Source organism: Metopolophium dirhodum, chromosome 1 (genome assembly GCF_019925205.1).
Source record: "Metopolophium dirhodum isolate CAU chromosome 1, ASM1992520v1, whole genome shotgun sequence".
NCBI classification, from domain to species: Eukaryota; Metazoa; Arthropoda; class Insecta; order Hemiptera; family Aphididae; genus Metopolophium; species Metopolophium dirhodum.
In genome coordinates this window covers 42,769,511-42,787,216 of record NC_083560.1, presented here as the reverse complement: position 1 = coordinate 42,787,216, position 17,706 = coordinate 42,769,511, and the positions used below count along the sequence as shown (strand labels likewise).

General features: G+C 31.7%; 1 protein-coding gene across 1 annotated transcript; it reads right to left on the bottom strand.

Moving 5' to 3' along the window:
- Positions 1-442: 442 nt before the first annotated feature.
- LOC132935549 (uncharacterized) lies at positions 443-8,369 on the bottom strand. The gene is made up of 3 exons (XM_061002145.1): positions 8,324-8,369; positions 7,383-7,904; positions 443-1,859 (listed from the first exon to the last, which is right to left on the bottom strand). The coding sequence occupies exons 2-3, from the start codon at positions 7,409-7,411 to the stop codon at positions 1,160-1,162; spliced, it is 729 nt and encodes a 242-aa protein (XP_060858128.1). The 5' UTR covers positions 7,412-7,904; positions 8,324-8,369; the 3' UTR covers positions 443-1,159.
- Between the last annotated feature and the right edge of the window lie 9,337 nt (positions 8,370-17,706).

Here is a 17,706-nt window from a genome sequence, read left to right as displayed (position 1 = left end):
CATATTAATTATTATCGACAGAATACAGGTTATGATTCACAATATTACAGTATATATTTTGCTTATTATCTAGGTTAGTATCTTATGTGATTAACAATATATTTTTTTTTTTTTTTTTTGTGTTTTTGTTTACATCAATAATCTTATCTTAGTGTTAATATAATATGTGTAGTAATATTTTAATATAACATGAATTCTTAAAATCTATTACAATATATATTTTTTTTTTTTTCCGTGCAATATATATATATATGATAAAATAGTGGTGTTTACTATATTTTATTTTTCCATTACCATGTTAATTATTTTTTTAAATAAGTTAGATTAATATATTTCTTATTCCATCACCATGTTAATTACGCCAATATATGCTAATATGTTCCTAACTTTCTCTCTTTTTTTTTTTTTTTTTTTTTTCATTCTACGTTTACGTTTACTTCTATATATATATTTTCCATTAATCGCTATATCATTATATTTTATGCCTAGTTAATATTACTATCCCTATACTGTAATTAGATTGTATCTTTTTACTACAGGTCCAGACCAACAATAAACTATTGTATTCAAGTTTTATTACATGATCAAGACTAGTATTAAATCGATTCTATTCTATTCTATTTTCGTAATGATCTCATCTTGCTAATTGAACCCGTGTCGCCAGAGTGTGCTGCAAATCAAAGCATCCTCCCGCGACACTGGCTAAACTAATAAGATTTTGTAATTTCTTATTGTGAGTTATTATGGCCATTTGGTCCCTTGGTGATCCCGTTAAAAAAATCTGCTATTCACACGATTTTCCCAACCAATCACCAAACGATCAAATTCCAACATTTTTCTTAAGTGGTCAAACCGTTCGGTGCATAATAGTGCACCATTTGTCAGTCTCCAATAAAATAGACAAAATATGCCCCTATTATTTACCGCCCGATTCCTAATGTTATTTCTTTCTCTTTTGTTTTTCTGAAATTAATGAAATTAAAATTACTATTTGTGGTATTCTGTTAGTTAATTATTAATATCTAGCGTTACTTTTTTTTTTCTATATATATTTACTTTAGTGTGTTAATTAAGCTACTTTGTTATTTGCTATAATAAAATTTATAAATTCGTAAAAAAATTATATTTTTACAACGTGGTGCTAGGTGCGTGGTATTGTCTATATAGGTTGGAATTGTTTCACCAAATTTTGGTACCCATATTCCTTAACCATTCTGTTAAATATGCATTTTGTAAATCTCACATCAGTCTTTGGGTCGTGAGCGTATGTTATTTTATGTTTTTGTGTACATACGCCGCTATGCGCTTCCGTTAAGTTCAATAGCCTACCCCTTTTCTGGATTCTACCTACATTGAATTCGAAAATTCTTTCAGTTATTTTTCCCCTCAATTTTTCTAGTATCATGTAGAAGTCCCCATCGAAATTCAAATCATAGCATCTGATATTTAGAACTTCTATGTGTCCTAACCCTAGTCTACTTAAAATATTCCTATCGTATGATCCCCCGAACAATACCACTACATTTATTTTATCTCCACGCAAAATATAATTTTTTATGAATTCTGGTGTTAGGTTATTTAATTTCGAATTCAGACTTTTGTTAAGTTGCGCTAAACAGGTCGTCTCCACTTCCTTTTTGTTGTGAAAAATCCGCCTTATCGATTTCTCTGCCAACTGTGTTTCACGAACAGTCATAATTCTCATCTGTTCGTGGAGTGGCAGGAGAAGCGGTTTCCCCTCGAGCTTACGAATTTTACATTTGTTTAGGCTGTTTGAGATTGCTCCTGATATTAGTACAATGTCTGTTCTCCTCATATTGGTAAATTCGAAATCCATGACAACGAACTTGACTTCCCTTCTAATTCAAAGTCGATAATATATTTAATGTCATTATTAACTTATAATTAGTGTATTTTATTCTAATTTACTATTTCTAACTACTTGTGTAAATATTTTCTATAAAGTTTCTAATACTTTCTACATATATATTCTAATCATATAATAACCTAACCTAACCTAATTATATATATATTCTATCAAAATATTATTATTATTTTTTTTTTTGTTATTTTATTTGAGGTGGTACATCCTCCCCTCCGAGTGTATTTTGCTCGTCTACCTTATTAAACTTTTGTTCAACTTTGATATTATCCGTACAGAGTTTACTTCTACCTAATCGTACCATTTCATATTGCGGACGTCGCAACGAAGTAAGCCTACATTTATACGTTATGTATATAAAAATGATTAACATGACCGAGAATACTATCAAGCCCAATGTTAAATAAAATAAATAGTTACGCGTATCGCTTACTTCTAACTGTCCTGATTGTGTTAATATTTCATTGTCGATTTGTTGTTGCACCTTATCTAACGATTGTGCTATTTCGTGTATTTTTTCGAGTTTATGTGAATCTTGGTTTACCATTATCTTAGGTAGGTTCATACTCTTTATTCTATCGGATACTTTAAATGATATTTTTCCCTGTCCTACTTCGGGTATAAAGTTAACATAGTGTTTTGATTTTATTTCTTGTGTCGGATTTAAAATGATATCGTTTCCGTACGCTCTGCATTTTGAGCTTAACCAAATTAATCCTTGCTTCCGTATTTTTGTAATATATGGTTCCGAGTTTTCCCTACACGCAATAGTCAATGTTTCACCCTTTGTTGTGTATATCCAGGTGTTTGCATGTTTTAATTTATAAAATATGTCTTTCGATAATACTAGGACTCCCGTCTCGCATGTTTCTGGCAAGACATCCGGATTTGTAGAATTGGTTCTGAACATAATATTTCTTTTAATTTATCGAAAGCTTTTTGACAGTCTTCGTCCCAATTGAACTTTACGTCTTTTCTTAATAATTTCACTATTGGATTAGCAATAGCACTATAGTTTTCTATGAATTTTCTATAATACCCACTAAGTCCTAAAAAACTTTTTATTTGTTTAACGTTTTTAGGAACCGGAAAATCTTTTACAGATTTAACTTTCGCTTGGTCCGGTTTGATTCCTTCGTCACTAATTACATGACCTAAAAATAAACATTCCCGTTGTAAAAAACTACATTTGTCCGGTTCTATTTTTAGATTGTGTATACGTAATCTCTCGAATACATTTATTAATTTTTCATTGTGGTCTTGTAAATTTTTAGCATACACTATTATGTCATCCAGGTATACTAAACACTTCATTCCTATCAACCCTGATAACACGTTTGTCATCATTTTTTGAAATGTCGCCGGAGCTGAACTTAGACCCATAACTAATCGTTTAAATTGATAATGCCCTTGTCCCGTCGAAAATGTAAGTTCTTTTGATTCTTTAGCCAAAGGTACCTGAAAATACCCCGATTTTAAGTCTATCAAACTGAACAGTTGACATTGTCCTAATTGGTCTAATATTTCCGTTATATTTGGTAATGGGTGAAATTCATTTAAAGTTACTTCATTAAGTGCCCTAAAATCGATAACTATTCTGAATTTTTGTTTCCCCGAGGCGTCCTCCTTCTTTTTGACTAATATTAATGGTGCGTTAAACGGACTCATTGATCTTTCTATGATTTCATCTTTCATCATTTGACCTATTTGTTTTTCTATCTCCGGTTGTTGTGAAAACGGTAAACGATATGGTTTTTTATAAATCGGTTTCAAATCCTTAGGAACCTTTATTACGTGTTCTGCTGCCGTAGTACACGTAAGATTATCCCCTTCTAAATAGAAAATGTCCGCGTAATGTTCACATATTTTTATTATCGAATTATATTCGTGAACTTGAAGATGATCAGTACGTATCAACGCCCTGACCCGACGCGAGCGTTCAGTGTCAATTGTGTTTATACACCGTACGCTATCTGTCAAAACGTCCGTGTCGTATGAAATATTACGCACTTGACCTACATTTATTTCCTGCGTCATTTCAGATATATTTAATATGCTTATTGTAGTTTTGTTGTTTTTGACTGTATTGTAAATATTCGCGCAATATACGCCCGGTATTAATTCTTGTTTATTAATTAAAATATTTTTATTATTCATTTCTGTATCGGGTATATCGATTTGTACTATTGTCTCTGAGCGCGGGTTTAATGTAAAACAGATGTCACTATCGCTTTCGGTTTTATTATTATTTATTGTTAGCGTGTTATTAGCAACGTCTATTACTGCATGATTATCTATTAGAAATTTATTACCAATAATTCCGTCTGCCAGAATCGGAAAAATATTGTTTACAACATAAAATTGTGTTTCGAATGCTTCATTATTAATTATTAATTCTATTTCTGTTTTTCCTATTGTAGAAACTATTTTTTCATTGATGCCTTTCAAATAAATTTTTTCGTTTTCGTTAATTTCAGTGTTTCCTTTTAATGCATTAATTTTAATTATATTTAGATCCGCCCCAGTATCGACTAATAATTTAATTTGATTCTTATTAAAACTGGGTGATTCTAAAGTAATGTGGTTGTCTATTAATTTTGCTGTGATGTGGAAAATTCTGTGTGTGGGTCTTGAACTATTTCTTGGACCAATCTGACTCCCACTGGTGATGGTCCGTTGGCGTTTCCCGACGTGCTTCTTTCGTTTTTCTGTTTTGTATAACAGGTTGAAATTTCATGACCTATCTTATTGCAGTAACTGCAAAGTACGCCCTGAGTATTGTTATTGTCCCTACGAACATTATTGTTGTTGTTCGCATGGCGCGTGCCGTTTACACGATTATTGTTGTATGTATTTTGTTGCGCATTAGGTCGATTGCTCCAGCAATCTCGTGCTATGTGATTAGATCTACCACAAGTGTAGCATCCGGTGCTTCGGTTAATATTATTTTGTTGTACATTATTGCCATTGAAATTCCGTCCATAGCCGTTTCCGCCTCGTTGACCGCCGCGATTAACCATGTGTGAGCCATATCCGCTCTGATTATTATTCCCATAGTTATTGCGGTTGTTGTGATTAACATATCGGTTGTTATACCCGTTGAAATTATTATTTCTATTGCTTTGATTTGAATTACCGTTTCCTCCGCGATTAACTGCGTTATTTGTATTACCACCATTTTGTCGTTTTTCCTCGTTATTGACGTCCGCCTGTTTTCCATTACCGATTTGTCTCTGCAACTTATCCATTTCTACTTTTGACTCATATTCGAGCATCTCATCGATCGCCGTTTTGAAACATTGTTCCAATGTACTGGGATTTCGACTTTTCAATACTGTATATAGGTGATGAGGTAACCCTGTCATAAATATGATCATTGCCTGTTTCTTAGTTTGTTTTTTCACTATATCTGCCTCGGCCTGAGCTAGACCTATCGTACTTGCCGCGCAGAGTTTATAATATAACTCTTCGATTCTACTAGCGAATTTTGCCACACTTTCTCCCTCGGCCATACGTGCCGTGTTTAAAGCTATTGATAAGGCCCTCTCCGATACTTTCTGTTCGAATGCCCCTTCTAATATTGTTTTTATTGCTCCCCATGTTTCTAAATTTCGATATTTTGTTACTTCTAACGCATTTCCCGTTAACTTAGAAGTAATTATTTTTAATAATATCGGTGTATCTGCTTCCGTTGTTTCTTTAATTGCGATTTCACAAATATTTATAAATTCGGCTACGTCCTTTTTGCCCGTGCAAATAGGTATCATAGCAATTGCTTTATCTAAATCCATTTTACTCATTTTTTTCTTAACCACTGACTCTAACTGCACGTGAATTACGCTTGAGTCTGACCTAGTACCTAAACGACCTACGGTTTGTTTTCGTGGCGCGGTACCTATCTGTTCTGTTAAACTATGTGTTCTTACTAAATTTTTCCTAACAGTTTTAACTATGTTTTTCCTAGTTTGTTCTAAAAATTCTTTCTTTACAGCGTCTTTCAAAACTGCCTCTTTTAATTCTTTCCTAGATTTATAATTTTCAACTTTTATTGAACTGTCCGCAGAACTAGTATCAATATCTGAACTATCGGATTCTGACATATATTTATCTAAACATTACATATATATAATTTTTAATAAATTATATCTACTAGGTACTTATAAATTATATCTACTAAATTTATTAATATCCTATCCGCGTGAATAATTACCAAAAGTATTTACTCTACATGTATATACTATTATTGATTTATAAACTAATAATACGTAACTACCGTCACCAAAATTAATAATACGTAAAAATTATTACTTATAAAATAAATATCATGCACAAATAATAAAATAAATTACGTAAACGCACGTCGTACGTTGGATATGGATGGATGAGTACCTATCTAATAACACGTAAAACGTTCGACCGCCTATGTTACGCGAGTTAAATTTCGATACGGTATTCCCTCACCCGTTTCCCTCGCCTTGTTCCGCGATGTTTTTTTATGCGTACGCGCTCGTACTACGCTCGAATATTATAACGAAAAATTCCCCGGTTAGCTACTCCGTAAATCCCTCTAATAATATTCGACTTCCTATCCCCTATTTCTATAGACTATAGACTATAAAAGTATTATTACTAATTTTTCCTAAATGATTTAATTTCCTAATTTACGCGCTTTACCATTTAATCTTCTAAACATGTTTAGAGCACTAAACATGTTAGTGCACTAACAATTTTTTTTTTTTTTTTTTTTTTTTTGATTTCTAATAATTATTCTATCAACTTATTCTTAGTAATGTTATACTATTTCTTATCCTAGGGCCCCTATAATTAATCTCTCTCTTTTTTTTTTTTTCAAAACTTTTCAAAATTTGACGTCAATTACTTTAATAAGGTCATCTACTGCCTTTTAATTCAAAATCTCTTTTTTTCCTTTCAATATATATCACTTAAATTCTCTCAACAATTATATTTCAATTCAATATTCAATATTTCACTTTAATCAATTATTCTCATATATAATTCAAAAATGCTACGCGCGTGCATCAATTTCCTAGATCAGCCTATCAATGTCTACTTTAATTTATTAGATCAGTCTCCGCTGTCTATCACAAAATATCATAAAACACTTAGGTCAGTCCCTGCTGCCTATCACAAAATACCATAAAATTCTTAGGTCAGTCCCTGCTGCCTACCATAAAATACCATAAAATACTTAGGTCAGTCCCTGCTGCCTACCACAAAAATCTCAGATCGGTCCTTGCCGTCTATAAAAATCCTAGATCAGTCTACAGCTGTCTATCATAAAATACGTATATAGTTCTTCCCAAGCTTGTTTCCTATTTTTTTTCTTTATTTAATTTTATTCGAATATTTTTCCCTAATATTTTACACCACCACCAAGTATAAAATAAACGCTGATATATATGTATCAACGTGAGACGTGCACTTCAAGCTATACAATTTTAATTTTAATTATCTATCTTCACTTAATTAATATACTCACAACAACGTTGTTGCCACTGCTGTGTTCATTTTCTTGATTGACTGCTGGCCCGTCTTGAATTTGTTCGTTGATCCCGGAGTCGCCTTGGTTGATCAGACCTCAACTGTTACCTCCGTGGAGCTGCTTGACGTGGTGTAGCCGCTGCGCCGGTACTGGATCTCCGAAGTTGAATTTAGCCGCCTTGACTGCTAGACTCGCCTTTGGAAATTTAAATCCGCCGCTTTGACTGCTCGCCTCGTCTTGAAACTCCTTGAACCTCCTTTTTCGACTGCGCCAGTGTAATGTTCTCGACAGCTTAGTACCTACTATCGTAGTTCTAATAGCAGATAAGTGGCTGCCGAGATATTATCGTTGCGGGTCGCAGACAATTTGTTTGATGTTGTAGTCGTGGTTGATAATAAATAAAAGACAGTTGTTGTTTTATTGTGAATTTTATTATATTGTTGATAATTTTTCTAAGTCCAAAATATGCTCGTACAGAGTGGCGTGAAGGTGCTTGCACTAATGGGTGGTAGTACACGTCTGAAAACAGGCCGATTCGGGCTCCCTTTTATATGCAGTTCCCCGTACCCCTTGCCTATAGATACTGTATCTCGGCTCACGGATGTGGTTTGTGTGAACATCGTTCCAGCCCACGCCTTTCATGACTTCCAGTATAATTCTGTGTATTCGGTTTGAGATAATCACTAATATTTTTTATATTGGATATGTCACGTACAGCGTACAGCGTTGTAATCAAAATAATCATATAGTATATATTTTTATATTTGAACATCTTCCGTACCCTTACCATAATTATGGTTCAGTGAGTTCCTAATACCTACCGTCTCTTCCCCAAGACATTAAAATGTAATATACAGAAAGAACCCTTACCTCCGTTTCTATTATCCGATGTATGCCGAATTACAGTATCTAAATTATAGTATAGTATAGTTATGTACCTGTGGGATTTGTTTTATTGTTAAGTAGTAACTTGCTTACTACACTACCAACGATTACATTTGTTCAAAAACATTAATTTTTAACTGTTTAAAATTTTGTCATGACTTTAACTTTTGTGAAATTTAATTTTGTTAAATAATAAGTGTTCCTTGGAAAAAAAAATAATATGATTCTATTGATTCTATTATCTATGCTGCCATTTACTGCTATATAATAATATATTATACTAACTGTTTTCGTCTTTTCGACTTTATTTTTCATTAATATAATATAATATGATGCATAGTAAGCTTATATTTTTATCAAAATAAACGTATACTTGACTTAGTTGTACCTAGATAGCGACGAAATGAAAAATACAAGAATCCACTTCCGAGCAAACTTAGAAAGGAGGAATACAAACCAAATTTACTTTTCAAAATTGAAATCGAGCTACTGGAAATATGTTTGATTTTCTTTGACTTATTGAGCTAAATATATGAAATAAATGGTTGCTCCAGCCCCCTTAATCTATTTTTTTTACAAACGGTATGGTTTTTTTCTGCACTTATTATATGTACCTACCTAACTAACTCATTTTAGACAATTTCTTATGTAAAATCCTTTTCACACGCACCCGCGCATTCAATATACAACTACTACTGATCTTATAAAACTTTGATTGTTATATGGCTGTTAGTAAATAACATTGTTTTTGGTTGATGATCCAGTAAAGTTATGTTACGTTTAGCGTTTACGTAGGTATATTATAATTTAATGTTGACAAGCGTTCGATACTGTTGAGTTTAAGCAAATTTTTAGTTAAGGACAGTTATAATAGTCGTTGTAATTATAATGTGTGCGTACTGCGTGTCTGGGTAGTAAGTGTTCATTGGTGTGTATGTGTAGTGTGTGTTTGACTGTATGTCTGTATGTTACGGTAAATGATGTTATATCGGAAATTAACGTTATTCGCCGGTTATTAACGTTATTTACCTACAAATGAGGGAATTATCGTTAATTTCTAGTTAATAACGATAATAACCGTATGATTTGGGAAATGTTTATTTGATTATAAAATAATGTTCAACGAGCAACGATAAGGTGATCGCCAAACTAATTGTGGTACTAATTGGGTAAACCAATATAACTTTATCGGCCACAGATAATGTGGACCTATACAGTATACAATTACTATACATATTATAATATCAGTGGAGGTTACATTTGAAAATATCATACCTAACAAAAATTTATATTGATTATAACCTCAGTATATGTACTCGAATTTACCAATTATTTAAAAACAAGGAGAGAAAATGCTGAAACTTTCGAAAGAAATGTTTGCTCAACTTGAAATAGACACAACTGTACTTGTAACTGTGACGGACGTTGATAGAGCTCGTGGTTCTCCACGAAATATACTAGCAGTTGTCACCCAACTTGAACACGACTTATACAAACTCTGTAAGTTAATTCTTAATGAAAAAATATGTTATTAAAATTATTAATTTTTTAATTATTTTATAGGTACTGAACATGGTTTTCTTAAATACAATTACACACGCCAAGAAATAGCTGCTTGCGAAGAAAATCTATTAGATATGGACAATGTGATAAAATTAGCAGGTGGTAGACAGTTGACACTGAGGGAAGCAGCTAGTAATAGTTCGGTTGCGGGCCCTCAAGCGTTGCCATTGCAAAACTGGTTGCAATAATAAGCGTTGTGCCTGCCATGGGGCTGAAATATTATGCAATAGTAAATGTCATGGGAGTACAACAGCTTGTAAAAATAAATACAAAATAATATTGCATTTTTTCTATTTTTAAAAATCATCATTTTTCAAATTGTAGTATTTGAGATTCATCGCGTACATATATCTGATCTATAACAACAATTACCTTTGTATTTAGTCATTAACGTGATTATCCGGTTTACAACGATAATTATCTGTGCATTTGGTAAAGAACGTTAATAACCGGCGAATAACGTTAATTTCCATTTAACATCATTTACCGTAACATGTATATAAAACAATATAAGCGGATCTCTCCCGTACACGCACGTCCAAGTCACCACTGCGGCGTTCCGCGCATAAAAATTAATTAATGTGGATATTATGTACCTATTTTGGATTATATTTTTTTAATTTCGGCAAGAAAAATTTAAATTGAGTTCGATTGAGTGGTAGATAATGGTCGATTGTTATTGATCAAATACGTACAATTACTGTACAAGAGCCGTGAAACCGAGTGTGTAACAGTGAACACATCGATTTACGAATAGGGCATGGGGACGTTCCGGTTACAAGATCGCGGCCACCAATACAGTGACACAATTTGTCGTATACAAAATATTGTCAAGACTTATTTACTAAAATTGTAAATTTAATAAATCCAATATAATACAGTAACCTACTCAATGACAGATACACTCGACCAGGTACTATACAGACATACTAGCGATACAACAGAGCGTTTTTCCCGGTTTTCATCTAGCAACTTATATAATATAAATATATAATAAATAATAATATGACGTGTATTATTGTATATAGTAGGTATACAGTGGTGGCGGTCTATGCCGATGGGATATCAGGACTTTTCCCTGTGTTGCGCGGCTGCAAGTACCTAGTGGGCAGTGGGCTGTAATTTATTATAATAAATAATAATAATTGGAGGTAGGTTAATCCTGCTTTGTGGCTTTAGAAAATAATATTGACGTTGAAGATATTATTTACATTGTTAAAAATAAAAGTGATTTATTAGATTAAAAAAAAAAAACTATTTCATAAATTTAGATTATTGTTTAGAAAATACTAATTTGAGACCAATATTATGTTCTATACAATTTCATAATAACTAATAAGCATGTATTGATACCATAAAAAAAATTACTAAATATATTCAGACAAAACGAATTTGAGTCTCGGTCAAATAGTTTTTCTAGGCCAATTTGTTTCATAGTCGAGTTATTGTAGACCACCACTGTGTACATACGATATACCTAATTATGCAAGGTGTAGGTACCTACCGGCTACCAAACAATATAAATTTTAAGTTCATATAATGGGGAATTATTGATTCCGCCGAAACTACCTGCTTAGGAAAAAGGTTTATATTGATTCCGCCCGCTACTGTTTATAAAATCTACATTTAATATTTGATAATTTAATAAATACAAATTTGTGATAATAACTTAAGGTAGGTCTCGAACTCTCGACCAACCTTAATTTAAGTATTAATTTTTATTTTCTTAAACCAAAGTCTTGTTTATGAATGTTATTTGGCCCTAAATTGTATACAATTTATAAATGTAAATATTTTTGATCATAATTTTTGGTCACATGTCTAAATTGAATAAAATGATAATAATAGTATATCAGTATAAAATAAAAATGTATAAATGTAAATCATTTTTTTCTAATTAATATTATGTATATGATATTTTAAAATGTATAATGTAAATTGAATAAAATTATAATAATATATATAAGTATAAAATAAAAATATAGGTATAAATCAAACTACTTTTGATAATATTTGGACACATGCTTTAAATAAGTGAACCTAGAAATTTTATTATCGTTCAAATCATTTGATAAATTTTTAATACTTTGTTTTTTTTTTTTGTTAAAAGCACTATTTTTGCTATTTTTCTCGATGTTTATTCCGTTTATATGTATGTAAGTATCAGTTTGTATTTTTTTATTTAAAACATGGGTGTATGTGAAAATGTTGGGTTGAGCTTTTGTGAATTGTGAATTTAATTTTGAGTGGAAAGACTCACAGCTATTTGTAGTACGTTCTGATGTTATTTCTCTCGATGCCCAAATACGTGGATTGAATTTTGCACCTTCATCAATATAATATTCAATAAATAATCGCAGAACTTAATTATCCTGTCATCATCTGGAGAAACTGACATCAAATCTGTCTTAAAGCAATCGCTTACTTCTTCTGGATTTAGTAATGGTAAGCAAAATACCCATTTTAGCAAATTACCTATTTCACTTGATGCGTCTTTATATTCTTTTGATAAGCCTAAAAAATAAAAATAATAAATTAATTAATATTAATAATACATAATACGACAATAATAGTATTGTATGTGTATTTGAATTTATATGTTCACCAAGACTTTGAATGTGTTTCCACCAATGTTGTGTTAAATGAAATCTGCAACCAACCATCCGTATTTCTGGCCATATTGTTTTTGCACCAATATGTATAGCTTCTTCAAAATCGGAAACTATTTTCGATGGAATGAATAATAAATTAATTTCCGAACATTTTTCAACCACATATCCGAACGATAGTGCATATGTGTCTATACATTTGTCTGGTAGTAAGAAGTACACGAGTGGAATATAATGTCCGTTCTTGAAGATGTGTATAGTAAAAAGCTGAAGAAAATATTTTGGACAGTAGGTAAAAGTACCATCCACAAATATTTTGTCTACTGAACATAGAAGTTTTAAATTCGTTTCTGTTGAAAAACATATAATTTTGTTTACTGAATCGACAACAAGAATAAAGTTTTCGTCCTGGACAGTTTTAATTTGACGCTCGCTCATTTACGTTGATTACTTCTATAATATTTGTTGGGAGTTTCGGATATGACGATCTACGAGAACGGTATAAACATTGATAAATATTATTGATATCTGTACCTGTAAACGTTTGTGTTAGTTCTGGATTAGTTAAAATGCCTCTATTTATGACTTTTGAAGGCCTTTCCAATTCGTTTTCCGATTTTCGTTTGAGTCCATTAGAAAATGATTTTTTTGTTATACTTGATTCAGTTTCTTGGTGATGGTTGACATTATGTGTACTTTCATCTTTTAAAATGTTCTTAACTGCTTGATCTACATATATTTTCGCAGTACACTTTTTATGTATGCACTGCCATTTAAAAGCATGCAAATATTTCATGTAATCTTTTTTATAATATTTACTATTATTATACAAAAGCTTATAAAACCAGTCCTGAAACGGCCTGTATTCAGACGTGATTTACCATCGTGCATGCGAGCACCTTCGCGAGAGACAGTATAACGATTTTGTCATTTTGGACTCAGTATATTTTTCTGAAGAATATTTTACAATAAACAATTTAATTTTCAACGAGTATTAATTTTATTCAACCATCCTAAGAAAATCGTCATCACGGTTTAGCTACCTGCAACTGGTCAGCTATGCAATTAACCTAATTGCTTATTTACCACAATACGAATTTACAATCATCGTGTCCATGTGTAAATAATTTGTTGGCATTCTACATATATTTTTAAGGTATTTTTTTTTCACAAAGCTGTGGCCTGTGGGTCACATTTATAATCTCGTAAAAAAAATTATATGGGCCAATGAAAAATTAAATGCACCACTGATAGGTAATATTGATAATATTCGGTAATACTATACGGTTTATTAATTATATTATTAATTATAGCGTTACAGGTATTCCTTTATAATTATTAAAACATCGGGAAAAAATTATTTTATGATCATTGATCACAGATTAGATTATCCGTTTAAAAACATCATAAATTTATAAATAATGGTAAAAGTAATATTTCTCTTGGTTTAACCTTGAACCTTGAAAAATTGGGTATTTACTATATTGACAAATTGTAATTTCACTGTAAACTGTTGGACAAAAGAAGATGGTTAATCATGTACCCATACTTGTAAAGTTGTAACTTGTAACATGAACTCAGGTTTATTAAAAATCATAACTTACAATAATAGTAACAGATTAAAACTGGAAGGCGGAAACTATTATTAAACTCGCTTATCATAATTCTACAAAATATGTAATCTCTATAGCGTATCGTCCTGACGTCCTCCAATGTTTTTGATAATCTTTCAAGGGGATCCAACTACATAATTTTTTGAGAGTGATTTGAGTGATTTTGAGGGGACTAAGCCCCCCCCTCCTATTTTTGCCACTGCTTATACTTTCTCGTTCAAAGAAAAAAAAATATTCTATAACCTATTCTGAAATCTTAAACCAATAGGTACCAATATAACCTATATATAGCAGTATAGGGCCTACCTAGTACCTACAACATTGCTTAAATTGGTTTCATTTTGACGGAATCGGGAATACTATATATAGATGAAGACTTACGACTTTAGAACGGCCCCAACTGTACAATAGATCCGTCTTACATGAAGCGCATACGAATTCACGATCAGTAGAATCAATTTTGTCTCATTATCTTTAATATTACAGTGAAATGACCTATCATCAAACTTATAAAAAAATATTTGTGCTTGTAAGTACCTACATATTACATCATTTTTTAAAGAGAGTTATGGCTTTACAATTTAAAAATGTTCATAACGTGCATAAAATTTAAATACCGTACAAATACAGATGATGACCTTACCTATAATATATAGGTAAGCAGCTGTTTGTCGCTAGATCACAGTATCACGCATTGTATCTACGCCTGTACGTTTGTAGAAACGTATAGTTGAACGAATTAATAATAATCTAATTTGCGGGAGTGGATGTGCAGTGGTGAACTGGTGTTCTCTTGAAATATTTCTTTTATAATATCTGTTATTCAAAATTACAAAAAAACTCAACGATTTATTTCACATATTTTGTTGTCGTTTATGATTACCCGACAAATTTAATTAGCAATAACGAATATTCCTTGATTATATTTTCGTTTTGGTATAAAAAAAAATGTAGACGCTGTCAATTTCACTTTTCATCTGCTTATCTGATACTAAATTATAAAGTCGTGTCATTTTAAATTAAAATTAAAATTTGTATAAGTAAAAATAAGTAAAATACTATATAATATATACCTACCTTCTAATATTAAAACATAGACATGTGGTGGAGGTGTAATAGATAATTTTTAAACGACACACGATGTAAAGTTACAATTAATATCACGTTATAATGTTATATTAAAAGCTAAACCTACGTATAATATAGTATACAGACTACTGAGTTATATATCCATCAAGCATGATCACCTCCATTTTTCTTTTGCCCTTTATTTGTAGGCACCTAACTGTATTCCTAAATAATATAATAGGTATTACACTAGGTACGCAATGTTTTAAAAAACATTTTTAGTTGTTAAAAAATTGTAATTGTTTCTCACTATACTTATGATCAAATGAGTACCACGCAATAAGTGACATACCTATACCTATCAGCGTGCACTAACGTTAATATTATGTAAATTTTACGAAGTATTATTGTCGAAAGTCATAAATAAACTAATAAAGATAAACCGCGTAACTATATATAACTAGTAAGCTGTCAATAAAGCGTATATTATGTTATGATCAAGATAATCCAGGCTCCAGCCGCACTCATATGTATAAATCCAGTAGAATCGGTGTACCGTAGCCCATCATAGGACATAGCCGACCGTAGATAATGGCTGGTAAATCGCATATTATACCAGGCGATGGCGGTAGCCGGTTGAAATCCAAAAAATTTTAATTTTAATCTTATAGTCCCTAAATTAAATTTTTTACTACTAATTTTCAGACTCAAAATAAATAATAATATAGTTACACTAGTAACAGAATATCGTACACAATCGTGTGATTTTTAAATTTTAAGGTGACTTTGAGTTTTGACAGTCCATTGTTTGTTGTAATGTTATGTTGTATAGTCGTGTAGGTACTTGACTGTGTTCCCAAAAAGGCACATCGTATGCAATCGTACGATAATGCTTCAATTTTCCGGAGAAAGTTTAAGTTTGAATATACATATATTATATAGTAACTATAAACGTTAGTATAATAACGTTAGTATAACTACCTATAATTATAAACTAATAAAAACAAAACAAATGTAGGTGCAGGAAAATATTATATAGCTACGATTTGTTTTTTATTTCAAAACTACTAAATCATATTTCCCTATTTTTGTTTTCTTTAAACTTTTCCAGATTAACTAGGATCGTGTTTACTTTTACTACGTCATGTTATATGAATATTGAATATGGTTGAATATGAGTCGAATAGGGTTACGGAAACGGGAACATTCACAGGAATTTCTTGATAGATCGGGGCAGGACCGTCCTCAGGATTTGCGAGGCCCAGCAGGGCGAAAACCAATTTTACCACTTTTTTCAAACGCAAGGCCTCCAAATGTAAGCAAAAAGCGCGAGGCCCAGGGCCTGGGCCTGGGCCCTGCTCACCCCCCTCTAATAAGGACGGCCCTAGATCGGGGTTGTTGCCGAGAATATAGAAAATAATTAAAACATATATTTAGAAGTAATTATTTATTATAATTTTAAATTAAATTATATTTTAAAAGATTACATATTATATTATCTATAGTCATATATATAAATAAGTGTACATTTGAATACATTTTATAACTCAAGATCCACCGAACCGATTTCGATAAAAAATTCAGGACATATTGAGATTGTTATGTAGATAGTTTCTGTGAAGTTTGTACGATGTGGGATAAGTGGTTCCGGAGTTATGGCCTCTTAAGTGCATACCTGGCGACATGGCCAAAAACAACAACAACGTCTATACAATTATTTTTATCTATATATATGTTACGGACAAAGTAGGAAATCCGGGCATTGTATAACAATGCCCGGGCACTGTGCACAATGCCCGAACATTTTGGCCAATGTAAGAATGATCATTTTAATACTCAAATTTGTCATACATTGACCGTGCATTGTACTCGATTGCACGGGCAAAGTGTACCCTGCCCAGATTCAAGTGGGCAAAGTGAATTATACAGTGCGCTGCACACTTTTATATCAAATTGCATTTATACGTAATAATATCACTACAAAACTATAATTATATTTTATTCGTACACAACAACGCGACAACTGCGATAGTACTAACCGATCCGTAATCTAAACGATAAAGTGATCACACAGTATTGTAGATAATATTTCATAGGTAATCGAATCATTAAATTCCTATTCGATATTTTCTAATGATTATTGTCACGACGGCGACGTCGCGTAGTCTGTCATTGTAGAGTAGGTAGTGCAGTTGCGTGTAGTGTTATTTTTTCTTTTGGTCAACGTTTTTAACTATTTTCTAACATAAAATATTAAACAAAAATGCAAATGCTGTATTTTTAAATAAAGTAAAATACGATGAATTAATTTTAAAAGTGAATAATGTGAAAACTAAAACCACAAAAAAGACTGCAGATGTTTACAAATTAATTAAAAAATACGATGTTGTAAATATATCAGGGATTGAAAAGTTAGTAGTTCCAGTATCCGAAGGTAATTTAATTAAGTATTATGTTTACAAAGAACAATTGTTTCAACTTCTTAATGAAACACATACGTCTGTGGGACATGGAGGTAGAAACCGTATGGAGTATGAACTATGAATTGAACTTGAAATATAAAAATATAACAGGGAGACTATA

Coding starts and splice junctions, on each gene's coding strand:
- LOC132935549 (XM_061002145.1), bottom strand. CDS start 7,411: ATGAACACAGCAGTGGCAACAACGTTGTT. Junction 1,860..7,382: donor GCAGTGGCAACAACGTTGTT/GTGAGTATATTA, acceptor ACTTTGAATTAG/AAGGGAAGTCAAGTTCGTTG.